The sequence below is a fragment of the Ailuropoda melanoleuca genome, chromosome 8, assembly GCF_002007445.2.
Source record: "Ailuropoda melanoleuca isolate Jingjing chromosome 8, ASM200744v2, whole genome shotgun sequence".
NCBI classification, from domain to species: Eukaryota; Metazoa; Chordata; class Mammalia; order Carnivora; family Ursidae; genus Ailuropoda; species Ailuropoda melanoleuca.
Window position 1 is genome coordinate 120,101,334 of NC_048225.1, and position 15,790 is coordinate 120,117,123.

At 46.5% G+C, this 15,790-nt stretch overlaps 1 protein-coding gene across 1 annotated transcript in view; it reads left to right on the forward strand.

Moving 5' to 3' along the window:
- ALDH9A1 (aldehyde dehydrogenase 9 family member A1) overlaps nt 1-15,573 on the forward strand; it is a 25,521-nt gene extending 9,948 nt beyond the window's left edge. Inside the window, 9 exon segments of the mRNA XM_034667223.1 lie at nt 1,861-1,990; nt 2,755-2,889; nt 4,188-4,384; nt 5,224-5,364; nt 7,392-7,580; nt 8,026-8,113; nt 10,815-10,956; nt 13,429-13,541; nt 14,854-15,573. Coding sequence (XP_034523114.1) covers nt 1,861-1,990; nt 2,755-2,889; nt 4,188-4,384; nt 5,224-5,364; nt 7,392-7,580; nt 8,026-8,113; nt 10,815-10,956; nt 13,429-13,541; nt 14,854-14,948 — 1,230 coding nt within the window. The 3' untranslated portion in view covers nt 14,949-15,573.
- The last annotated feature ends 217 nt before the right edge of the window (nt 15,574-15,790 follow it).

The following is a 15,790-nucleotide window of genomic DNA, read 5'->3' on the forward strand; positions in this document are numbered from 1 at the left end:
AATGACTGGCAATTCTGGAAGGTCTTTATTTCTCCATCAATTCTGAATGACAGCCTTGCTGGATAAAGGATCCTTGGCTGCATGTTTTTCTCTGAAATAACTTTAAAAATGCCCCCCCAAGCCTTTCTCTCATTCCAGGTCTGTGTAGACAGGTCTGACGTTATTCTGATACCTTTGCCTTGGTACGTGAGAAATTTCTTTGCCCTGGCCGCTTTCAATACTGTATCCTTGGATCTAATATTTGCGAATTGCACTATGACATGCCGTGGCGTAGGTTTGTCCTGGTTGAGCTTGGATGGGGTCCTCTCTGCCTCTTGGACACGAATGCTTGTTTCCCTTGCTAGATTAGGGAAGTTTTCAGCTACAATTTGTTCAAATATCTCTTCTAGACCTCTATTTTTCTCCACCCCCTCGGGGATGCTGATGATTCTGACATTGAAACGTTTCATTGAGTCAGTAATCTCCCGTAACCTACATTCGTGGGCGTGGATTTTTCTAGGCCCAGCTTCTATTTTTGTTTTTTTCCTCTACTAACCCATCCTCCGTTTCGCTAATACGTTCTTCTGCCTCAGTGACCCTGGCCGTCAGAGCCTCTAGTTTTGACTGTATTTGGCTCATAGAATTTTTAATTTCTGCCAGATTCGCTCTCATTTCCACCCTTAGAGATTCTATATTCTCATTAACATTTTCGTTAATACTTTTTTCAAGTCTGCACATCATTTTGACCATTGTTACTCTGAATTCCATTTCTGATAATTTGGTTACATTCATATCCATTAGTTCTGTGGCAGAGGTCACAGACTCATTGTCCTTTCTTTGCTTGGGGGGACTTCTCCTTCTCGCATTCTGATCAGGAGAGGTTGCGGGGTTATCCAGAGCCCAAATTATTGACCAGGACCCAGGCCGTGCGCCCTTGTTTTATATGGATCTTAGGGATGTGGGCTTCTTGATTTTTCAGCCTGCCTTGTGGGGGAGGGGCCTGCCACGCGGATACTCAGGCAACCCTGTTTGGGTAGGGTCTCCATGTCTCCTGAGAGGAGGGATGGGGATGGGCACCCTGTGAGCCGGTGTTTCCAGTCTTTTGTTCTCTGGTGGCTTTCCCTGGCGGTTTGCTGTGCCTTTTCTGAGAGTCAGAGCAGCAGTGGCCGAATCTCAGCCTCTGTTACAGAACAGGGGATCGTGGACCGTTGTCCACTGATGATCTGGCCACTTTAACTCTGTTTTCTGTTGGTGCTGCTCAACCCTGCAGTGTCCCGGGATGTGCGCCCCACACCCACGTCCCAGCCCTCACTTCCAGGGCCGGGGCGTCTCTGTCCTTTGTGTTTCTAACACCGCCGGCCACCCCCGCGCGCTCCTGGAGCTCCTCAGTCTGGTTCCAGTGAGCACACCAGAGTTCCGTGAGAAGTCTGGTGGCGCGCACTCCCCGCTCACGGTCCCAGTCTGTTTTCTCACGGGTGCCGTCCGTGAGTCTGCCCGCTCCCCCATGCAGGTGGCTACGGCTTCCCGGCGCCCGAACGCGGAGGCTCCCTCCCCCTTCCGTTTATCTTCCGATATCTGTGCGCGGTTTTACGGCTCCCCGCTTGGTACCTCAACACTCAGCGCCGGAGATGTTCATTTGTAGAGATCCAGATGTATCTTCCTGCGTCTCAGGCTGATTCCGTGGATGTTCAGGCTGGCCTGGTACCTATCCAGCTCGACTCAGGGGACCAGCTGTAAAAGGGGTCCCCTACTCCTCCACCATCTTAACCCCTCCCCTCAAGCTGTTTCTATTTTTAAGAATTGGGCGATGTATTCTGAGTGTTGAGTATGTTGAGGTGTCTGGTCATATGTCTTAGATCTAGTCTCCCGTTTCACCCGAAGGAACGGAAGGATGAAATCGCCACCACGGAGACCATCAACAATGGCAAGTCCATCTTCGAGGCCCGCTGGGACATTGACACTTCGTGGCAGTGCCTGGAGTACTACGCGGGCTTGGCTGGGTCCATGGCAGGTGAGCCCCGGCCTGGGAGCAGCTGGCGGGGAGACAGAAGAGCTGATGCTGCTGGGGAAGGAGAGAGATTTGGGGATTAAGACAGACCGGGGTTAAAAATCCTGGGTTTATAACTGTCCGCGGGGGTGACCCGGAGAGTGACTTGATCTTCCCTTATTGAAACTGTCTTCGTGGGTCAGCAAAGGATTAAATGAGCAAATGTACGTACTGCGCTCAGCATGCTTCCCTGAGCTTCAGGCCAAGTTGTTGGAAAGAGGCAGTAAGCGCTATCGTGTTGACTAGTTCTACGTAATTAGCAGAAAAGGTGGGTTTTTGGACTCTGTGAGGTTTACAGTAGTTGGTGTTGGATGGTCACCGGCACCCAGCAGGGCTGGGGAGCCAGAGTCTGAGGTTCGGGTCCTCAAATTCCACCTCGTTTCTTTTAAGTTATTATCCGCTGGGTGCTCTAAGGTTTTAGAAAATTAAGTTTTAAGTCGTGTGAACACGGCTTTGAGGGACGGGTGGGATTCTTTATCGGAGAGAATGTGCAGCGGCGCGCACGCAACGCTGGGATGAGCGCTGGAGCGGAGACGGGGTGCGCCGCTTTGCTGGGGGCGGGGGGCGCACCGCTGTGCTGCGGGGCGGGGGGGCAGGGGGGTAGAATCCAGTTGTATGTGCAGGCAGCTAGAGACGCCGTGCAAACACGAGCGCGCTGAATACCGCTGTTGGCCGAGTCTCCGGAGAAACACCCCTGCATTCTCGCGGCTCCTCTGTTTCCCTCTTAGGCGAACACATCCAGCTCCCAGGCGGCTCCTTCGGTTACACCAGAAGAGAAGCGCTCGGGGTATGCGTGGGGATAGGCGCGTGGAACTACCCCTTCCAGATCGCCTGTTGGAAGTCGGCCCCAGCGTTAGCGTGTGGTGAGAATGATTCTTCCGCGTCGGAGCCATCCGTTCTCGCCCCGTTCTCCCTCTCACCTGTTCGTGCATGCCTGTGCACACACACTCACACACACACTCACATCAGAAGGGGCTGCCTTGGGGTACCCGAAGCCTCCGAGGACATGTGTCCTCCTCTACCCTGCTGCTTGGGGACCTGACAGCATAGCTAATGTACACAGATTGCGTCTGTATTATTCCCACTTTTATTTTATTTTTTTTTAAATTTTATTTACTTGAGAGAGAGAGAGAGAGCGAGCGCGTGCGCACAAGCAGAGAGAGCGGCAGAAGCAGGACCCGCCCCCCCCCAAGCAGGGAGCCCGATGCAGGCCTCGATCCCAGGACCCTGGGATCATGACCTGAGCCAAAGGCAGACACTTAACGGACTGAGCCACCCAGGCGCCCCGATTCCCACTTTTATTTATCTAATTTTTTTTTGTTATGGAAAGGAAGATTGAATTTTGGTCTTGGAGGTCTTATTTTTTACTGTCAAATTGATTTAGATTTGTGGTCCTCATAAGCTCTCTTCCTTTCTGCACAAGAGCTGTGGGATGGGTTTCTGTGGAAGGAGTGGCACTCAGGAGTTTGGCTTCACTTAAGAAGCAGAAGAGAAACTTTGTCCTTCTTAAGACAAATGATAAACAAGGCTCCCATTAGAGAAACTTTGGCTGGCGACTGAAGAAGTTTTCTCCTACCATTTAAAGAGGAGATTGTTTCCTAAGATACACTAAATCATCAGTGGGAAAAGATGATTTAGTGTATCTTAGGAAACAATCGTAAGGTTAAAGACAGCAGTATGGTTGGGATGCTGCGTCGAAATGCAGCTTTTCTCGTGTTGCTGCTACGTGTCCTGCTTTTTCCAAGTTCCTATGTGAGGCAGGGGCAGCTGTGACAGCAGGAATAGAACTAAGTCCTTAGCTTTGGAGACTCCTCAGAATTAACCTTTCTGGTCTTCAATTTCAATTTCTCTAAAATGGGAGTGAGCACAGCATGGTGGCACACGTTAGATGAGATAATAGATGTGGAAAGGCCTGGGAATGCGAGTGTAAGGTATTCCTGGTTGACACCGGGCAGGTGGGTGGCTTGGGATCTGCTCACGGAGGGAAGCCAAGGAGGGAAGAACAGGCTGTGTTTACTTATTCGTTCCAGTGTGGGTCTGGGAGTCTGTGGGGGGAGCAGGAGACATTTGGAGTTGTTCTTGGCTTGTCCCGTCCCGTCCTGTGCTCAGAGGGTCACCGGTCGTAAAAAGTCTTTTGTGCCCGCATGTTGGGTTTGTGCAGGTAACGCCATGGTCTTTAAGCCATCTCCCTTCACGCCGGTGTCCGTGCTGCTGCTGGCTGAGATCTACACGGAGGCCGGCGTGCCCCCTGGGCTCTTCAATGTGGTGCAAGGAGGGGCTGCCACGGGCCAGTTTCTGTGTCAGCATCCTGACGTGGCCAAAGTCTCCTTCACTGGGAGTGTGCCCACTGGCTCGAAGGTAAAGATAAGACCAGTATCGCTTCCCATAAATGACGGTGTCGGGTCTGAGGCTTATCTTCTGATCTCACCCAGCTTGTACTGGGAGGGAGGCCGTAGGAATTGGGGCAAAGATCTGAAGTGTGCTTTAAACATCTGAAGTGGGGAAGGAGTGGAGTTAAACATTAAGCTGGCGGTTGGTCCCCAAGGGGATGGAAGTCTTTATCTCCTGCCTGTGTCTCAGAGCACAGGGTCTGGGCCGCCACTTGGGTCCTTGGTATCTTTTTTTTTTTTTTTAAGATTTTATTTATTTATCTGACAGAGAGAGACAGCCAGCTAGAGAGGGACCACAAGCAGGGGGAGTGGGAGAGGAAGAAGCAGGCTCCCAGCAGAGGAGCCTGATGCAGGGCTCGATCCCAGAACGCTGGGATCATGCCTGGAGCTGAAGGCAGATGCTTAATGACTGAGCCACCCAGGCGCCCCTGGGTCCTTGGTGTCTTTAACTCTTCTGTAGCAGTCACATCAGAAGGAAGGGTACTCACTCAGTTTATTTCTGATGTATTGTTTTCACCTTAATTAACGGTCAGCCTTGAACACAGTGATAGAAGAGTTTCCACCTGTGACACGTGAATGAACGGTATTTTGAAAATGAATTCCCTCTTCAGAATGTCAAGTGCAGTCCTGTAGATTCTCTTCAGGGTTCTGAAAAAGGATAAGAAGACAAAGGGCAAAGTCACTGACAAGAGCAAGGCTGCAGGTCAGCCGTAGTTCGAGATGCCTGGAGGCTCTGGTCCTAGCGGACGGTAGCACGCAGTTTTATTTGCCTTACGCTTCCGAATGTGCTTGTTCTCGTTCTATAAGATCATGGAGATGTCAGCTAAAGGAATCAAACCCGTTACCTTGGAACTGGGAGGCAAATCTCCCCTGGTCATCTTCTCCGACTGTGATATGGAGAATGCTGTGAAGGGGGCGCTGATGGCCAACTTCCTCACGCAAGGCGAGGTATGCCCCTGTGTCTGGCAGAGGTTTCAAGGGAAGCTCACCCCTTCATCCAACAGCATGTTTTAAAGCTTTTAGTTTTGAAATAATTTCAGACTTACAGAAGCGTTGAATTGCATGTAACCTTGAGCCATGTTTCCCAAATGTTAACGTTTTATCACATTTCCTTTGTCATTCCCTTTTTCTTTCTATACATACATATGCATGTTATTTTTTTCTGAAGTGTTTGAAAGTTGCAGACATAAGACTGGTAACTTCTACGTTCCTGTGTGTACTTCTAGAAGCAAGTGCATTCTCTTACATAAGCACAGCGCCCTTAGTAAAATCAATAACCTCATATAAGTATACTCACTCTGCAGCCCCTATTCACATATTGTCTTTTTTTTTTTTTTTGAAGATTTTATTTATTTATTTGACAGACACAACCAGTGAGAGAGGGAACACAAGCAGGGGGAGCGGGAGAGGAAGAAGCAGGCTTCCAGTGCGGAGCACGGAGCCCGATGTGGGGTGGACCCCAGGACCCTGGGATCATGCCCTGAGCCGAAGGCAGATGTTTAATGACGGAGCCACCCAGGCGCCCCACATATTGTCATTTTTAAAAAGATTTTATTTGAGAGAGAGCATGAGTGGGGGGAGGGGCAGAGCTAGAAGCAGGCTCCCCGCTGAGCAGAGAGCCCAATGTGGGGCTCGATCCCTGGAACCTAGAATCATGACCTGAGAGCTAAAGGCAGACACTTCACCACCCAGGCACCCCCACATATTGTCATTTGTTTGACATTAGTCCTTTTAGCAAACAAAACAAAACAAAAACACAGTTTATTTTTCCTGGTCCAAGATCAAATCCAGGAAGGTGTGTTGCATTTGGTTACAGTATCTTCATAGCCTCCTTTAGTCTGGAACAGTCAGCTCTTCAATTCTTATCTTTTTAGGACCTTGACATTTTTTAAGAATACAAGCTATTTATTTTGTAGAATGTCCCTCATTTGGGGTGTGTCTGGTGTTTCCTTTTGATAAGATTTGGGTTATGCGTTTGGAGCAAAAAACACCGCCAAAGTGATGTTGTGTCCTTCTCAGAGGTGCAGCTGACCCTGCTGACGGTGGGTCTTCCCTGGGGAGTCACCGCGTCTTACTCTGTGGGAGACGTGTCACGTAGTGGACAGTGCGAAAGGATTCTGCAGCTCCTTGGGCTCTCCCCCCGCAGTCTTAACAGCCTTGGATGAGTTTTGCTGGAAACAGTTTCTATTACGTTGGTTCCCAAATGGTGATTTCCCAACATTTCCCTACATTTATTAGTTCACTCTCCACACTGAGAAGGAACTTTCCCTTTTCTCATGTTTTTTTCACTCATTATTTTTATTATTATGGACCATGGATTCTTACTTCATTCTATGGATTATGGATTACAGTCCATTTGCTATCGTGATTTATCTTGATGCTCAGATAATTGCAGATTCAGCTCATGGCAGCTCCTGTGACCTTTTGATACGTGTTCGTTATTCTGTGAGCATGAGTGCTTGGCTCTAGTTTTGGACTTTGTATCTACAGTCCGATAGCATTTGAACAGTTTTCATGCTTGCGTTCTACAGGAGAATCTAAATGGTCACGGTTGATTTGTGATTTTAGAGACAGATGTTCACTGTGAAATGCTTCGGGTTTTTATGAGGCTCAAGCCCTTAGTTCTTAGTCTATTTTTACTCTCCCTCCCCTCCTACTCTTAAAATACACGGCCGCGTTGAGCCTCTGATAGGAGGCAGTAGGAGAGCTCGTGTGGCTCGTGCTGTGAATGGCCTTAAGGAAATGTGAACCAACAAAAAGCTAGAATTCTTATCTCGGGCAGACAATTTCTTTGCTGATATGGTGGTATGTCCACAATTCCATGTGTGATCCTGTTCAGTATGGGAATAATTTTTAGAGCTGGAGCTAACCTTTTAAAAAGGTATACTGTCCCTTTTAAGATTGAAGCTTGTGGATTCTTCCCTCTTTTCCTATTTCCTTCTTTACACAAGTACAAATTTGTGTCTGTCCTTCAGGTTTGTTGTAATGGCACAAGAGTGTTTGTGCAAAAGGAAATTCTTGATGAATTTACAAGGGAAGTGGTGAAACGGACCCAAAAGATAAAAATCGGAGATCCCCTTCTGGAAGATACAAGGATGGGTCCCCTCATCAACCGCCCGCACCTGGAGCGAGTCCTTGGGTTTGTTAAGCTGGCGAAGGAGCAGGTGAGAAACAAGTGGAGATGGGATGGGGCGAGGGGGAGGGGAATTATAACACGTTCCTTGCTGGGTGCACACTTCCCGTGCTAATATCCGCTTGGCTCGTGCTGTCCTCAGCTGTGGCCTGCTTTGTACCTGCAGTGGAGTGACTAGGTGTCTGCTCAGGAAACACTGAATGTTTCAGGAACGCATATCAGGGTTGTACTTTTTATTTTTTTAAAGGTTTTATTTATTTGAGAGAGAGAAAGAGCACAAGCGGCAGGTGGGGAAGGCAGAAGAAGGAGGAGAAGCAGACTCCCCGCTGAGCAGGGAACCCAACGTGGGGCTCGAACCCAGGACCCCAAAATCCTGACATGAGTTGAGGGCAGATGTTTTAACCAACGGAGCCACCCAGGTGCCCCAGGGTTGTATGTGTAACAGAAACTATGCATTCTTTTTTCTTTTTGGGCAGGGTGCTAAAGTGCTGTGTGGTGGAGACGTATATGTACCCGAAGATCCCAGATTGCAGGATGGATATTACATGAGACCTTGTGTATTGAGTACGTCCTCTTCGTGTTTGCTTTTAAACGGTTTGAATTCAGTGTCAGATAGAAAAGGATATTTATAAAATACGTACATGGTATGAAGCACGTGTCGGTCCACTGTGTCCCCACTGCTCAGACTTAAGGAGTAGAAGTTCTTCATTACCTCCCGTGTGGATGGGAGTGTGGATTCGTTTCCTTCCTCTTGGATGACAGTGTGCGTTAGTTTACCTGAAACTTAACTGTTGTTCTGGAAGCAAGGAGCTAAAAAAAAAAAAAAAGACAGTGCATGTTTGATAAAAAAAAAATTAGTGAATTTCGTTTCTCAGGAAAGTTGCTGAAGAATATGTTTTTCTTTGAATGATGTGTCATCAATATAATAAAACCAATTTGTCAGACAACCTGACAATGTTTTAAAAATTATGTATTTTAAGAATTTTTAGCACCTCTGTTCAATCTTAAACATCTCCTGGTTTGGACAGGCAAGTGTATGGCCATCCCACTGTCCTCAACTCTTTTACTTCCCCCCACCTCAGAGGTGTCCGCTGCTCTAGGTGATGTTATTCTCGTGCTTTCCTCTGTCATTTTACAATATATCTTAGTATCCCTATAAAGATATCGGTAGTTTCACTGCTGTTCAACATAGTACTAGAAGTCCTAGCCTCAGCAATCAGACAACAAAAATAAAAGGCATCCAAATCAGCGAAGAATACATACATACTTACACACAATGGAATACTACTCAGCCATCAAAAAAATGAACTCTTGCCATTTGCAATGATGTGGATGGAACTAGGAGGTATTATGCTAAGCAAAATAAGTCCATCAGAGAAAGATAATTATTGCTGTCACTCACGTGTGAAATTTAAGAAACAAAACAGGGCATAGGGGAAAGGAGAGAAAAATAAAACAAGACGAAATCAGAGAGGGAGACAAACCATAAGAGACTCTTAATCATAGGAAACAAACGGAGGGTTGCTGGAGGGGCAGTGGGTGGGGGGAAGGGGTAACTGGGTGATGGGCATTAAGGAGGATACGGGATGTAATGAGCGCTGGGTGTTGTATAAGACTGATGAATCACTGAACTCTGAACTAATCATACACTATATGTTAATTGAATTTAAATTAAAATAGTAAAAATATCATTAGTTTCATAGGCTTTAAAAAACTATATACAGATTGAATTACGTTGTGTAATTCCTTACATCTTGTCTAGAAGATACTCCAGCTGATCTTTGTCCCTAGGGTTGACAGCGGTGTCCCTTTTCAGCACCTGATTATCTGATGCATTTTAACCTTTAGCCCTCGCTAAAAAAAGATCCACTGAGGTTTGAAAGCTGTGAACCTAGCATCCATACCATGGATTAGCTTGTACTTATTAAGTGACTAGGAAGAGCTTATAATATATTTGTAGTTACAAATAAAAAATATAGATTAAACCATAGTGTGTATGGTATTAACCCGTATTAAAAAACAAATGTATGCATAAGAAAAAGAAGGAACGGAGTATGCATCATAATGTTAATAGTGGATTTCTCTGGTTGCTGGGATTAAAGTTGATTTTTATTATACTTCGTACGTTTCTAAATATTCCAGATTTTTCACAGGGGAAATTTTTTCCTCATTTTTACAATTAGGGAAAAAAAAGTTAAGCTGTGAAGCTAGGCAAAGAACAGGGAGCTAACCGATCAGAGGTTTATTCTAGTGATTCTGAAAACCTGGTTAGTGGTCCACGACGTCAGTGCCATTTGGAAAACGTGTTAAAGGAGCCGATTCCCGGCTCCCGCCCTAGACCAGAGATCTGCTTTGTTTTTTGTTTTTTTTTTTTTTTTAAGATTTTATTAATTTATTTGACAAAGAGACAGCCAGCGAGAGAGGGAACACAAGTAGGGGGAGTGGGAGAAGCAGGCTCATAGCGGAGGAGCCTGATGTGGGACTCGATCTAGAACGCCGGGATCACGCCCTGAGCCGAAGGCAGACGCTTAACCGCTGTGCCACCCAGGTGCCCTGAGAGATCTGCTTTGTAATAAGCCCCCAGTTCGTTTTTATTCATATGAAACTTTGAGAGTCACAACAGAGTCTGGGTTAACTTTAGATTCCTTAAGATTTGGGGCCTAAAGGACAGTAAGTGTTCCCTTTCAGACGGGAACCTTCCTTCCCTCGTGGGTCAGCTATTACTTCATGCCCACATCTCCTTTGAGTCGCCAACACAGAATTCACTGCAGACAGAGCCACGTGGGGTCACCAACCTGCAGGAGATAATAAAGTATTTCCTGGGACTCTTGGGTAATGATTGTCCTGAATAATTTAATATTCTGGCTAATCGTTTCCCTAAACATCGTATGTGGATTCCTAGTTTTCAGAGAATTAGAACATAATGAACTATCCTTCAGCACAACCTAAGCGTTATTTATTATGTCTTTAAGATTGTTCAGGTGTCCCCAAAGTAGAGTGTGACATACAGGTGACCAGAGTGCTTTTCGTACTTTGTATATGCAGGCTCTAAACCACCACTTAAGAGAATGTAGACTTGCCATCTTTGTAGATGCATGAGGGGCTGGTTCCCAGACTTCGGCTAGTTTACCGCTGATGTTGGGAGTAGTGTTCTCAGGGCGTTCTTACGGCTGTGTATTTCAGCACTTACTGTGGAGAAGACATTTGCAAGCACCAAGCACGATCATTCCTTCACTGATGTTTGACTCTATTCCAATGTTTGCAGCTAATTGCAGAGACGACATGACCTGCGTGAAAGAAGAGATCTTTGGGCCAGTTATGTCCATTTTACCATTTGACACTGAAGCGGAGGTTCTGGAAAGAGCCAATGATACCACTTTTGGCTTAGCGGCTGGTGTTTTTACCAGGTACGTGGAGAAGAACACCTCAGGCAGCTTTGCAGGAATAGGGGATGTATGCCAGAGCTGCCCAGAGAGCCCACTGCTCTCATTGCCTCTCTGGAGTTGATGTTTTCATCAGCATTTTCTGTCTGCTCCAGGTGAGGTCCAAAGGTGACAGAGTAGCATCTGGTAGTTTGCCCTGAATGGCCAGACCCCCTGCTGTTGAGTTTAAATTGAGCTTTAAACATTGTTGATGAATATTCTATCCTATTTCGTTCATTCATTGAGCAAATATTCAAGGTTCTGATCTATGTAATGCGAATCACCGTTCCTTGCCGTGAGGATTGAATGGGTTAAGTCTCCGCTCTGGCTTTGCTGCCACAGGACAGACAGAGGCGCTCACCCAGAGTGACTCCAATACGCTGCTTCTGTTTTAACAGCTTTGTAGGATGATTCATGTACTGTACAATTTACTCACTTAAAGCGTATAATTCAGTGTTTTTTAGTGTATTTAGAACGTTGTATAACCGTCACCATAATCTAATTTTAGAACATTTTCATCCTCCCACGAACATGAGCTGTCATTCCTCGTTCTCCCCTCCCCCCAGGCCACCACTAATCTACTTGCTCCCGCTACAGATTTGCTTATTCTGAATATTTTATATAAATGGAATCCTACATCCTACAGTATGTGACTTTTTGTGACTGGCTTCTTTTTTTTTTTTTTCTGGTCTTATTTTAATTTTTATTAATGTAATAATAAAATATGCATTTTTATAGTGTCTCGTATATATATTAGAGTGTGTACATAGTACCTTATGCCCATGTCCGTACATTTTATGTTTTCTGTGGCAGAGATCACATCAAAATTCTCGTGAACGATCTGTATTGCTAACGTAAGCCGATTTACCTCAGCCACTTCAGCATCACTTCAACTGCCCAAGTAACTGTTGGAGGCATCAGCGTATTTGGACCGCTGGACATAGTCAACATAATCATTGACTGAATGTTCCACTTTTCATCTCACTCTTTGATGACACAATATCTTTTTTTAAGTCTGCATTAAGATTATTTTAATCCATGTTTATGGTAGACATATTTGGGTTATCAAACTTGGAGTCACAAATAGATTGAATACTACATTGACAAAGTGCAAAAGATAGAGATTAGATTGTAATGTAGATTGTATAACCCGCTGATCTACACAACTTAGGCAAAAAAATATATAATCAAGAATGTTTTCTTTTGTTTGTTTGTTTTTTTTTTTTTGACTGTCTTCTTTGACTCAGAATGTTTCCAAGGGTCATTTATGTTGTAGCAGGTGTCCATACTTCCAGAATAATATTCCATTGTATGGATACATTTTGTTCATTCACCTGTTGATGGACATTTGGATTGTTTCTGCTTTTTTGCTATTACGAATAATGTCTCTGTGGACACTTGTATCTGAGTCTTTGTGTGGCTCTGTTTATTTCTGCCTGGGGCACACACGTAGAAGTGGAATTGCTGGATCATATGGCGACTCTGTGTTAACTCTTTGAGGCACTGCTCAGCCTTCTCCCAAGTGGCGGTACCTCCTCCAGTCGTCCTCAGCAGCAACGTGGGAGGGGCCAGTTTCTCCGCCTCTGGGGCAGCCCTTGCTACTGTCTGTCCTTTTGGTTTCCGCCATCCTGGTGGGTGTGAAGTGGTGTCTCAGTGTGCGTGTTCTGTTTTTTTTTTTTTTTTAAGATGTATTTATTTATTTAAAAGAGAGAGAGCGATCGAGCATGAGCAGGGGGAGAGGGGAAGCAGACTCCCCACTAAGCAGGGAGCCCGATGTGGGACTCGATCCCAGGACCCTGGGCTCGTGACCTGAGCCAAAGGCGGACGCTTCACCGACTGAGCCACCCAGGTGCCCCTCAGTGTGGTTTTGATTTGCATTTCTAGGAGTTGTCTTTGTCGCTTCTTGATAGTCTCATTTGCGGCACAAAAATCGTAAATTTTGACCAAGTCTCATTCTGTTGTTTTTCTTTTTGTCTGTTACTTTTGGTATCATGTCTAAGAAGGCTTTGTCTAACCCAAGGTCCTGAAGATTTATTCCTGTTTTCTTTGAAGAGTTTTATGGTTTTCGCTCTGACATTTTAGGTCTGTGATCCACCTGAGTTCATATTTGTATGTGGTGTAGAAATGGATCGACCTTTGTTCTTAGGGGACGTGTGGATAGCCAGCTGTCCCGACACTGTTTATTAAAAAGACTCTTATTCTCCCCATCAAAGTGTCTGGCCCGCCTGTTGCTGCTACTTACTTTATGGATGCTTTCGAATGAGACTATAAAACTCAAGTCCTTCTCTCCTTTGCCTGGATGCTGCAAGATTTTAAAACATATTGTGAAGAAGTGAGAATTTGGCAATGCTTTGAGACCTTTAGAACTGGTAGCCTAACTTTTCCTGTTAGAGCAGGGGCAAAAGAAACTGAATAACCAACACGTTTTGTTCTGTTCTGTGTTTTTTCCCTTCGTAGGGACATCCAGCGCGCGCACAGAGTGGTGGCCGCGCTGCAGGCCGGGATGTGTTTCATCAACAACTACAACGTCAGCCCGGTGGAGCTGCCCTTCGGCGGGTATAAGAAGTCAGGTGAGGAGCGGAAACCATGGAAGCAGACCCGCTGTCTGGGGATGTGGGTTGTCATTCAGACCCTGTAGACCAGCTTCCCAAACATGGCCGTGTATCAGAATCACCTGGGAAAGTATTCTGATTCCTGCTTTTCCCCAGACCCACCAAACTCTCTCTGGGAATGGAAGCCAAGCGTCTTTATTCCCCCCAGAAGCTGTCCAGAAGGTTCTGACGTGTATATAGCCTAGCTTGTGAACTGTTGGTAGACATCTCAGAAAAGTTTATCTTGTGGGTAGAATTAGTTTTTCTTCAAAGTCTGTGATCGCTGGAGGCTTAAAACCACCCAGAGGTTCCGGCCTGAGGCAGGGTGACAGGAGAGGCCAGGTGTGGGATGCTGTCCTTGTGACGTGTGACCTAGTGACCCGGCGGTGCTTGGACTTTGTGTGATCAGAGCTACCTGCAGAGTGCCCTGCTCTTGTGAGTTGGCGAGGTGTAAACAGCAAGCTGCTCTTAACAGCTTTGGTGTAAGAAAAGGTTAACAAACCTATTATGTAGACTTAAGTTTTCAGTGAGCACCAACTTCTTTTTTTTCTTAAATGTATTTATTTTAGAGAGAGAGGGAGAGAGCACATACACACAAGTGGGGGGAGACGTAGAGGGAGAGAGAATCTCAAGCAGACTCCCCGCATTTTCCACATGTTGTTGTGAAGGTGTCCTTCCCCATTTGGACCTATGCACTCAGGTCTTTGTATCTCTGTTAAGTTTCATAATCTCAAAGTTAGTCTATTAGTTTAGTTTTTAAGCCATAGAAACAATCTTTTTTTCTTTTTTTTCTTTATTTTTTTTTGATAGAGCAGGGCTGGGGGGGTAGAGGGAGAGGGGGAAAGAGAATCTTTAGCAGGTTTCCACGCCTAGTGTGGAGCCAGATGCGGGGCTCGATCTCACAACCCTGAGATCATGACCTGAGCTGAAATCAAGAGTCGGGCGCTCCACCGATGGAGCCACCCAGGCGCCCCAAGTTAGCACCAACTTTCAGAGGCGTCTGGCGATTATTGTAGAGACTGCTCTCACACTGGATAGGAAAGCCTGAACATTTTCAGATCTCAACCCAGAACAGAAATGAGACGTGGATATTCCCCTGTCCCCTCCTCGCAGGCCGGTGGGTCACTTTTGCCCGTGCCTGGCTACATAGCTGGTACATGCAGTTGAGGACTTCCTCCCAAACCTTGTCAGTTCTGTGTCCCTCCCCCCGCTGGGGTCCACCGGGCCCGTCCTTGACGGTCACCGTGACTTTCAGTCCCACGGCTCATCGTCACCCCGCTCTCCCTTTCAGGGTTCGGCAGAGAGAATGGCCGCGTGACGATCGAGTACTATTCACAGCTGAAAACTGTGTGTGTGGAGATGGGGGATGTGGAATCTGCTTTTTGAGAATGTGCGGCATGGCCAGGTGTGGAGCGAGGACTGCGTCGCGGGGGAGGCTGTGCAGCGGCCGTCCTTTCCAATCCCGGAACTGTGTCTTTAAGGATAAGAGAAAGGCTCAGTGTTCTTCATGTCTCAGTCCCCTTCCTCATTGAAAATGTGCCCAAGTGCCTTTTAGCTACTAATCAAGAAAGTTGTGATTGCGCTCTAAGCAGACGTCTGTGAAATCTGTAATACCCTTCTGGAGAACAGGGAGCGGGACCGGGATTTTGCTTCTTCCACAGGTCTGACCCGCTGACAATGCCCAGTCTCTGGCCTGCTTCAAAGAACTGGTTCCTGGTTAGGTTCCTGGTGGGATCGGTAGAGACGTTTTTCTGCTCATGGACATTTTTAAGCTCTGAGCCCTTGTCATTCCATTGAGAAAGCCGACGGTCGGGATCGAGATGACAGGGTCACATTCTGCGTGATGGTTACCTTGCCAGAGGAGGCCTTTTGTTTCCCCTCGGCGCTGGTGGAGAAGATGGGTCTCCAGCCCTTGCACGACAGACAGCCTGCTCGCTTTTTAAATACACAGACCAGCCATATGCTACGGCAGCACACCGAAATGAAATAAATCACACTGTTAACCCTTTCAGCTTCGTGTTTTGGAACAAAGCCCATTTCCAGGGAATGCTAGTCCACAGGATAGGGCTGAAGTTCAATGTGTAAGGCAGGGGATTTGTCCTTTGCATTCGGGAACAAGGATGGGCTTTCGTTGCTGTCATGAATGCTTATGGTCTGTGGGAACTTGTAGGCTCTGTGCCCTTCCCCATTCTGACATGCAGTGCCTGTGTTTGCAGGGCTGTCAGATC